The following is an 11,191-nucleotide window of genomic DNA, read 5'->3' on the forward strand; positions in this document are numbered from 1 at the left end:
GTCACCCACACCATGACATGTAAAAAAGGAGGCTTCGTCTGTATTCGACACGATGAAGTGAGGGATCTGACAGCCAGCATGCTCGGGGAGGTATGCCAAGACGTCACTACCGAGCCGGCACTGCTTCCCCTGGACGGCGAACACCTTCGGTACAGGACAGCCAATACCTCACATGAGGCACGGGTTGATGTAAGTGCCCTCGGATTCTTGTTGCGCGGACCGCGGGCGTTCATGGACATCCGCATATTCGACCCGATGGCTGCCTGTCACCGTGAGCTGCCCCTGCGAGCCGCCCACCACAGGAACGAGCAGGAGAAGACAAGGGCATACGGTGAAAGAATCCAACATGTGGATCAGGGCAGCTTCACCCCCTCGTCTTCACCACATCCGGCGGGATGGGTCCCAGGGCCCAATGCTTCTACGCACGCCTCGCGGAACTAATATCAGAAAAGAAGCATCAGCCAAGGAGTCACGTTGTCGCCTGGATGAGGTGTCGCCTCTCGTTCTCCCTGATCAGGTCGGCCATCCTATGTCTCAGGGGCACCAGACACTCTGGCCCAAAAGCCACCAACATCTCCAATATGGACTATGAAGCCACAGTGGTGGAGAGTGACATTAGGGTGGGTCGGGAGTGACTTGAGTAGGGAAGGAAAGGGGGATCTAGACGTAATAGATGATAGGTGATTTAGTGTCAGGTAGTATTAGTGATATGGTTGGATGCCACAGTCATTAGCGAACAGAGATGGGGCTAATGACCTCCAAGCTATGGAGCCCTCCATGATTATGTGTCGGGAAAATAAACATGGGTGGAGGTATCATTTATGTAGTATTAGCAGTAGTAGAGGAAGAGATGGAGGAGGATGAAACATGGAAACATGGAAATGCAGGCAACAGAATGCCTATTGGCTCATTACGAGGTTGCCCGCTTTGGTGATTAAATCTGCTCGACAGCCACTTGGGGCCTGGGGAGCAGATGAAAGCACCTCAATATTGAGGAGCAGGAGGAGTAGGAGGAGGAAGAGATGGAGGATGATGTGAAAGAGGAGGAGGTGAAGGCGGGGTTCCCACTATTCCGTTTTCACGGATCCGTCGACCGTCAGTGACGTCCTCAACGCAGCCCGGGCCGCATATTTACGAAGTAACGTCACGCGTTGATATCTCCTGATTGGCTGCTACCTCCTTCCTTCACCCCTCTGCCCCCCCTCCTTGCCTCTTCCCTCTGCCTTGCTCTCTCTCGCTCTCTCCCTCCCTCCTCCCGCTTATATTGTGCTTTGTGTTTTTTTTCTGTTATTCTACAAGTAAATACTCTTCGTCTTTTTTCCTTCTCCTCTCTCTCTCTCTCTCTCTCTCTCTCTCTCTCTCTCTCTCTCTCTCTCTCTCTCTCTCTCTCTCTCTGCCTTTGTCTCTGTCTCTCTCTGCCTCTGTCTCTGCTGTCTCTGCCTCTCTTTCTGCCTGTCTGCCTCTCTCTCTCTCTCTGCCTCTGTCTCTGCCTCTCTCTGCCTGTCTCTGCCTCTTTCTCTGCCTTTGTCTCTGCCTCTCTTGGCCTCTGTCTCTGACTCTCTCTGCCTCTGTCTCTGCCTCTCTACATACATACATACATAACCTTACACTGAAAATATCAAGACACATTGCGTTACTTTATATAATAAAGGATCTCATGCCTTTAAATGTATTAAAGTCAATATAATATACACACATTTATTCATAAATAACCTACTGTAATCCCATCTGGCGTACAACATACACCACCTGTCTAACCAAGGCCTACGAGAGGGGAGGCCTAGGCGATGGGAGGGGGGCTGAGCCGAGCCACTCATCAAGGTGAGGGTGAGGTCAGCCCGCACTCCTCAGTTTCTTCCCAGGTCAGGTCGGGGTCACTGCGCGCTAATCTCCAGCCATCCCTTCCCGCAAAACAGTGTCTCTTAGTGGTTTATTTTTGCTATCAATGTTATTTGGTTATGCTTAACACGTGTGCAGTTCCGAATTGCAAAGGAAACTACAGGAACGGCCCAAAAGTGCACGTGTTTTCCTTCCCGAAAGATGAGGAACTCTCCGAAAAATGGCTGCGCGCTATCAGGAGGGACGGCTACACACCAAACAAACACAGCAGGGTAAGTCCTTCTCATTTTCTTTTAACTTCATTCTTATATTTTAGGGACAAGAGAGAGAGAGAGAGAGAGAGAGAGAGAGAGAGAGAGAGAGAGAGAGAGAGAGAGAGAGAGAGAGTTGATCTTGGTTTGGGCCTGTTAATTAAAGTGTCATCGGCAAACAATATACCTTTAGATTCAAAGAGGTTAGATATGTCATTGACGTATATCAGAAACATAATTGGGCCTAGAAGGCTTCCTTGAGGTACATTAAGGTTTACAGTGGTAGTAGATGATTTTTCGCCGCTAAATACAGTATATTGAGGTATATCCGTTAGGTAATCTTTGAACCAAGAGAGTACCGGGCCTTTGATTCCACAGTGGTGCATTTGGTTAATAAGAATTTTATGATTAACTGTATCAGAGGCTTTAGCAAAATCTATAAATATGCATAAGACAGGGAGTTTTTTAGTCAATTGCAGAAAGTACATCATTAGAAAATAAATTTAAAGTTTTGAAAAGTGCTGCAGGTCCGCCTAAACCATGTTGAGAAGGAATTAGTATATTCTTAGTTTCAAGATAGTCAATTAAATAAACCTCCATTAAAGTTTCAAATATTTTAGAGAAAATTTAACTTGAGATATTGGTCTATAATTTTTAGGGTCATCATCGGGACCAGACTTGTGGATAGGTGTAATTTTTGCAGTCTTCAACAAAGATGGAAAAGTTTGAGTTGTAACAGATTGATTAAAAAGTATATCCAAAGGGATTGAAAACAAATGAAAGTTTATTTTAATAACAGAAGGTGATATATCATTAATGCCTATTTTGTTATTGTTTAATGACTTGATTACTGTAGCCAAATCAAAGGTAGTGACAATAGGGCACATCATAGAATTTGGAAAGTTACCCTTAAGATAGTCTTTCGGGTCTATATTTATATTTGGGAGTTTTCTGTCAAGTTCAGATGCAATAGTGGGAAAATATCTATTGAAGGCTTCTGATATATCTGACGGATCACTTAATATTGAATTGATATATTGCAAAGACTTAATATTGTTTACTTTGTATGTATTACCTTTCAATTCATTAATTGTTTGCCAAATCTTTTTGGTATTTTTACGAAAATTTGTAAATATTTCGAAACATGTTCATTTTGGCAACGCTAATAATTTGAGTACGGTAATTTCTATATTGTTTAAAGTTCTCATAAAAAAATATGTTCCAAGTTTATACATTTTAAACAAGTTACATTTATGTTTAATAGATTTAAGTATTTCACTTGTAAGACAAGCATTATGAAGTCTTTTTATCGTTACATATTATGTTTTAATTGGGAAACTTTTATTGTAACATTCATAAACTTTTTTTATAGAAAAGATTAAAATTATCATTAGTATTTTCTAGATTTAGTAGTTCTTCCCAGTTTATATTGTGTAGCTCATTGGTAAATAGATTATGATTATTGGTATTGAAGACTCTAAAACTTATCTTATGTTTGGTATTGGGTTTAGATTGCTGATTGATATTAATGAATATGGTAAGATGGTCTGATATACAATAATGAAGGATTCCTGATAGTGAGGGAGGCGGGAAATTAGTCCAGAGTCTAGTAGAGAGGGTTGACCAAGCTCAGGAGTATCGGGAAATCGTGTTGGTCTGGATATGTGGGGGAAATAATTAAGTGTTTGCATGGAATTAAGGAATAAATTAGTAGGAACATGATTATAATGTTCCAACAAATTAATGTTGAAGTCTCCTATAAGTGATGATTTGTTAAGTCTGAAAATGACATTATTCAGCAGATCATAAATTATGTAATAGACGTGAATTCATTAACACCTATAGGTTTACTGTTAGGCCAGTAAATAAAGGCAATTACATAATTTGAATAACCTAATGTCAGGTGAGAAGTAAAAATTTCAATAGTTTCATTAATGAAGCAAAACTGGTTCGATAATTCTGTCTTTAACGTATTGTTAGTAAAAATATATATCCCTTCATGTTCTCTTTCAGTTCTTACTAAGTGATACGAATTATACCCTTCCAATGAATAAAGATGTCTCAGTAATAGCAATAATATCAAGTGGTTTTGGTAAACCATTAAGAAAAGATTTTAATACATCAAAGTTTTTGTGAAGTGATCTAATATTAATATGTATTTTTTTTTACAACAAAGGAGACAGCTCAAGGGCACAAAAAAAGTAAACAATAATAAAAAAAAAGCCCGCTACTCGCTGCTCACAAAAATAATCCAAAGAGGTGGCCGAAAGAGAGGTCAATTTCGGGAGGAGAGGTGTCCAGATACCCTTCTCTTGAAAGAGCTCAAGTCGTAGGCAGGAGGAAATACAGAAGAAGGAAGATTGTTCCAGAGTTTACCAGCGTGAGGGATGAAAGAGTGAAGATGCTGGTTAACTCTTGCATAAGGGGTTTGGACAGTATAGGGATGAGCATGAGTAGAAAGTCGCGTGCAGCGGGGCTGCGGGAGGGGGGGAGGCATGCAGTTAGCAAGTTCAGAAGAGCAGTCAGTATGAAAATATCGATAGAAGATAGAAAGAAAGGCAACATGGCGGCGGAAATTAAGAGGTAGAAGACTATCAGTAAGAGGAGAGCAGATGAGACGGAGAGCCTTAGAGTCCACTCTGTCCAAGAGAGGTGTGTGAGTGGAGCTCCCCGACACGTGAGATGCATACTCCATACGAGGGCGGACAATGCCCTTGTATATGGATAGCAACTGTGCGGGGGAGAAGAACTGGAGGAGACGATACAGAACGCCCAACCTCGAGGAAGCTGATTTAGTGAGAGACGAGATGTGAAGTTTCCAGTTAAGATTCTGAGTTAAGGATAGACCGAGGATGTTTATTGTTGAAGATGATGACAGCTGAGTGTTGTTGAAGAATAGGGGATAAGTGTTTGGAAGATTGTGTCGAGTTGATAGGTGGAGAAATTGGGTTTTTGAGGCATTGAAGGACACAAGGTTCCTTTTACCCCAATCGCAAATGATAGTAAGGTCTGAAGTTAAACGCTCTGCAGCCTCCATCCTGGAGTCATGTAATTCCTGTTGAGAGGGTCTTCTGTTGAATAAAGTTAAATAATGCAGAGTGGAGTCATCAGCGTATGAGTGGATAGGACAGTTTGTTATGGAAAGATCAGTGATGAATAACAGGAAGAGAGTGGGTGATACGACAGAGCCCTGTGGAACACCACTGTTAATAGGTTTATGAGAAGAACAGTGACCGTCTACCACAGCATAGATAGAACGGCCGGAAAGGAAACTAGAGATAAAAGAACATAGAGAAGGATAGAATCCGAAAGAGGGCAGTTTAGAAAGCAAAGACTTGTGCCAGACTCTATCGAAGGCTTTCGATATGTCTAGTGCAACTGAGAAAGTTTCACCGAAACGGCTAAGAGAGGATGACCAAGAGTCAGTTAAGAGAGCAAGAAGATCGCCAGTAGAACGCCCCTTGCGGAACCCATACTGGCGATCAGATAGAAGCTTAGAAGAGGAAAGGTGCTTTTGAATCTTCCGGTTAAGGATTGATTCAAAAGCTTTAGATAGACAGGAAAGTAAAGCTATAGGCCGGTAGTTTCAGGGATTGGAACGGTCACCCTTCTTAGGCACAGGCTGTACGAAGGCGTACTTTCAGCAGGAAGAAAAGGTGGATGTTGGAAGGCAGAGGCGAAAGAGTTTGACCAGGCAGGGCGTCAGCACGGAAGCACAGTTTTTAAGGACAATAGGAGGCACTCCATTAGGTCCATAAGCCTTCTGAGAGTTGAGGCCAGAGAGGGCATAGAAAACATCATTAGGAAGAATATTGATAACAGGCATAAAGGAGTCGAAGGGGGGATGAGTAAGAGGAATATGCCCAGAATCGACCAGAGTGGAGTTGTTACAGAAAGTTTGAGCGAAGAGTTCAGCCTTAGAAATAGAAGAGACGACAATGCTGCCGTCTGGGTTAAGAAGAGGCGGGAAAGAGGAAAAAGTGAAACTGGAGGAGATATTTTTGGCTAAGTGCCAGAAGTCTCTGGAAGAATTAGAGAAAGCAAGGTGTTGACATTTGCTATGGATAAAGGGAGTTTTTGGTAAGTCGAAGAATAGATTTGGCACGATTCCGGGCGGAAATGTAAAGGTCATGGTTAGCGGGAGTTTGAAGGCTCTGGTACCTTTTGTGAGCTGCCTCGCTATCTTTGATAGCACGAGAACAAGCATGATTAAACCAAGGCTTTTCATAGCATGGAGAATAGAGTAAGTACGTGGAATGTACACCTCCATTCCTAAGACAATCTGTGATGCACTGGGCACATACAGAGGGGTCTCTATCATGGAAGCAGTAATCATTACACGGGAAATCGGAAAAGTACATCCACGGGTCGTCCCACCGAGCTGAAGTAAAATGCCAGAAGCATCGCCTCTTCGGTGGGTCCAGAGGGTGTACAGGAGCGATAGACAGAATACAAAGATAAGGTTGTGATCGGAGGAGCCCAACGGAGAGAACAGTTTGACAGAGTAAGCAGAAGGGTTAGAGGTAAGGAAGATGTCTAGGATGTTGGGCCGGTCTCCAAGACGGTCGGGAATACGTGTAGGGGGGGGGGGGGGCTGAACCAACTGCTCTAGGTCATTGAGGAGAGCAAAGTTGTAGGCTTGTTCACCAGGCCGGTCAGTGAAAGAGGATGAAAGCCAAAGCTGGTGGTGAACATTGAAATCTCCTAGGATGGAGATTTCAGCGAACGGAGAGTGGGTCAAGATGTGCTCCACTTTAGAGTTCAGGTAGTCAAAGAATTTTACATAGTTAGTAGAATTAGGTGAAAGATAAACAGCACAGATGTATTTAGTAATAGAATGACAATGAAGTCTTAGCCAGATGGTGGAAAATTCAGAAGAGTCAAGGTCGTGGGCACGAGAGCAAGTGATGCCGTTGCATACGTAGACGCAACATCCAGCTTTGGATTGAAATTGAGGATATAGATAGTAGGAGGGAACAAAGTAGAGACTGCTGCCAGTGGCCTCAAACTTATGTTTCGGTGAGGAAGAGAAGGTGAGGTTTAGAGGAGGAGAGATGGTGTTCCACAGAATGAAAATTAGAACGAAGACCACGAATGTTGCAGAAATTGATAAAAAGGTTCGAGGAGTTATCAAGACACCTCTCAGGTCGGCAGCCAGAAGGGAAGTCCTCCCTGGGGGAATTTGTGGTCCCCCTCCCCCCCAAGGCGGGGACTCCGAGGCACTGTTGTTGAACGCCATTTTGAATTTTGAATTTTCGGAAAAGGTGTGAGTGTTGTGTGAATGTAGTGTGGTGTGGATAGAAAGAGGATCTGTCTTTTGAGAGTATGCTGAACTACTCTCTGGTGTAGATGAGACAATAGGGAAACGGTTAATGAGGTAATGGGGAGGGTCTATGGAGGGCTTCAGCACCCTCCTCACTTCCTATATATACCTCACCGGGAGTTACTTGCGCCCGTTCGGTAGGTGTCTTCCTACCTACTCCTACTAATATTAAGGTAGTTGTTTCCTAATGACTTGGTTGCTGATATATAATCCTCAAATATAAAATATCTAGATAAGGAGTTAAGATCTCGCTGACCTGAGATTTTTTCTATTACACTTAATTCTAAGTTTAAGGGGAACACATCATTATCATCATACAAAGAATTACGTAAATTATCCATATGTTGTAAACAAGATGACACGGATTAGTAAATACAATACACTAAAGAATAGAAACAAACAAAAAGTAAATAAAAGTAAGTAGGTATCTCCAGGTATGCAGAGAGGAAGTAATGACTAAAATGAGTTATATTAGTTGTAATAATAATAATTATTAATTTGTAGTAACCATAGCAGTAGCTGTAGTAGCATCTGTAAGCATCATAATAGAAGAAAACTGGCAGTGAACTAAAATTAGTAGCAACTTTAAAAATAATAACCTCAATAGTATTAATATATGTAATAGCAGGATAATAAATAGTGGTAGTAGTAGAAGTTAAGTAGCAGTAGAAGCAGTAATAGTAGTAATGGCAGTAATAGTAGTAGTAGTAGTAGTAGTAGTAGAAACATTAGTACTAGTAGTAGTAATAGTATTAGTAGTAATAGTAGTAGTAATATTAATAGTCGTAGCGGTAGTAGTAGTAGTAGTAGTAGTAGTAGTAGTAGTAGTAGTAGTAGTAGAAGTAAAAATATTAGTAATAACATTAGTAGTAATAACATCAATAGTAATGACAGTAGGATAAGTAGTACAAGAAAAGTAGTAGTAATGACAAAATTATTATTAGTAGTAGATAGTAATCATAAATTATAAGAGTAGTAGTAGTATAAATAGTAGTACCGTAGTAATAATAATAATAATCATTGTAGTAGTAGTAGTAGTAGTAGTTTTAAATATAGTAGTTCTAGTAGTAATATTAAAAGTAGTAGTAGTAGTAGTAGTAGTAGTAGTAGTAGTAGTAGTGGCAATACAAAGATTAGTAACATTAGTAGGGGTTGTAACGTAATAAAATACATACTAGTAATAAAAATAACAGTATAGCACACTAATGCAATTTATGAAGGTTTGAAGCTTCCTTTAGTATTGGGTAGATATCTAAGAAATATGTAAGACCTGCGTTATTAGTAATGATGTATTTACGCTCTGAGTGTTTTAACTTTACAACAAGTTTACCATCTTTTGTATAGCAAGGTTTACACCTGAGGGTTTGAAGATTCCTTTAGTATTGGGAAGCTCTCTATGAAATGTGTGGGACCTACGTCATTAGTGATGATGTGTTTCCGTTGCGAGTGTTTTAATTTCACAACTATTTTATCATCATATGTATAGCATTGTTGGAATTTTTCTCTGTGTTGTTTTCTTATGTCCCATACTATCTTGAATATTGATCGGCGTTTTGTGGTTAAGCTCTCATTAATGTACAGGTTAGGTTTAACTGTTACACATGCATTCATAATGGTGTATTTTATTTGCCTGCTCTGGAGTTTAACAATGATTGACCTAGAGTCATTCTGTGATTTCTTTGCTCCTAGTCGAGGAGTAACATTTATGTCAGATTTATTTATATTTATGTGAAGGCTTTCTCTGATTGATCTCACCACCACATCTACACTATTCTCGTTTTGTTCTTCATTTAGTAGATCTGGATCACTAACAATGATGGTGTCCCTTCTCTCGTATTGGTTCACTTCACCCACTTGATTCTCAAGTTCTGTTATTCTGTTTTCAGGGGGGCTTCGTGGTGCAGTGGTTAGCACACTCAGCTCACAGCCGAGAGAGCCTGGGTTCGATTCCCGGGCGGAGTGGAAAATTTTGGGGGGCTTTTCCGATACCCTACGCCCCTGTCCACACAGCAGTGAATGGGGACCAGATATTAATCGGGGGTTGTGTCCCGTCTCCTGGGATATGTTTCCTTCTCCTATAATTTCTTCCCCTCCTGTTTCTCTCCGGCATATGACCACAGATGTTGCGCCGACTAAACGAAACTTTCCAAACTTTTTATTCTGTTTTCAAGCTGACTTGCATGGCTTTGCAATTGTGCTATTTTTTTCTTCTGGTTATTTATTAGTTGCATTACCTTGATAACAGTGTTCACAATAGTTTTACCTTCCTCGGAGATAGTTGCAGTATCAGCAGTGATGAGATCCAACACGTCAGAGGGTGTGGTAGCGGTATGAATGGGGATTTCCAAGGGGGGTCCTGATGGACTTTGAGCGGCGGTTTGTGTAGTGGTTTGTGGAGTGGCACTCCACAAAGCAGCTGAGCGGAGCGCCCAGCTGCTTTGTGCTCTTGAGCTGTAGGAAGTCAATACACAGCAGAAAATTGCCACAATACTGTCCTAATCAGCTAAAACTTTGTAGGAGTGTGGAGCAGCCGACGATTGTTATTGTGATGACGTCAGAGGGCTGGTCGGGGAACCTTTAGCCGTATATTTTCAGTTGCTTTCTTCCATATACTGGCTTTTTATACTGCCATAGTTATAATGTCAGAGTCGATGCATACCTAGAGCAGCCAGTATGAAGGAATGGCTGGCGAAATAAATGTGTGAGTGGTATGGTAGGCAGTCGATCAGGAGCCAAGCGCAGGTATGTCTAATCCCCATGGCAGCAACAGAATAATGTAATGATGACTGGAGATGGTTAAAGGAAAAGGAGGGGGGTGGGGAAGATACGCGGCGATTCAATTAACTGCAGTTCGTGAATTCTATTTTCTGAGATCTTAACAATGAGTGGATACAACAACCTTTCCCTTCCTATAATATTGTAGAAACGACCATTGCAAAACAAAGTTTCGAATTGTTGACGGCATTGTATCTCCCTTTCGTACACCGCTTCCAAGAAAAGTGGACGCTGTAGATATACTCATATTAAATAATGTTTCTTGTCTACAATATTGCAGTTTATTTCATATATTTCTCAACTAGTTTTGTTTCGTGCTAATTAAAAAATATAAGCTGCTACTCAAAAAATATAGAGAGAACGTCATATAACTTTTGAGGGATATCGCAGGCAAGGCATCTCAGGCGCAGTACAGGATGTTATTTACTGTCACATCCAATTACTAATGTAGAATTGACATTACTGTGATCTGCCTGTTTACACAAGATCCAAAACACACATAGGTCCTACTAATTATATATCCATTGCATCGAAAAGTGATATATAAGCAAAAAGATAATTCGTCTTAAAAATAATTAAATGTCGTACATTTCAGAGTTCTTGGGCAATTGGGCTACGGCTGTACTTGAAATAATAATACTGTATTAAGGATCACTTCGTGCTATACCTTATGGTTTATATAGCCTGGGGAGAGAGAGAGAGAGAGAGAGAGAGAGAGAGAGAGAGAGAGAGAGAGAGAGAGAGAGAGAGAGAGAGAGAGAGAGAGAGAGAGAGAGAATTACATAGAATTACATAGATAATCAGACCACACAGACCCCATGGTCCAGACTAGGTGGTCTGTCCTTAAACCTAAGTGAATCTGTACTAATCAGATGGCTCCAAAACGTTGCTTTTCTACTCTAGTTAATATTAAGTTCAAGGAAGTGACGGTCGAGCTTGTTTTTAAGGAGTCAATCGTGTTACACTGGACCACTGACGGTGGGAGCTTATTCCATTCTCGCAC

At 41.2% G+C, this 11,191-nt stretch overlaps 1 protein-coding gene across 1 annotated transcript in view; it reads left to right on the forward strand.

The window, feature by feature from the left end:
* The window catches only part of LOC127001848 (uncharacterized), a 2,723-nt gene extending 1,987 nt beyond the window's left edge, over positions 1-736 (forward strand). The window contains exon 2 of the mRNA XM_050867044.1: positions 518-736. Within this exon, the coding sequence (XP_050723001.1) occupies positions 518-635 (118 nt within the window). The 3' untranslated portion in view covers positions 636-736. The remainder of the gene's footprint in view (positions 1-517) is intronic.
* The last annotated feature ends 10,455 nt before the right edge of the window (positions 737-11,191 follow it).

The sequence above is a fragment of the Eriocheir sinensis genome, chromosome 21, assembly GCF_024679095.1.
Source record: "Eriocheir sinensis breed Jianghai 21 chromosome 21, ASM2467909v1, whole genome shotgun sequence".
Taxonomy (NCBI): domain Eukaryota; kingdom Metazoa; phylum Arthropoda; class Malacostraca; order Decapoda; family Varunidae; genus Eriocheir; species Eriocheir sinensis.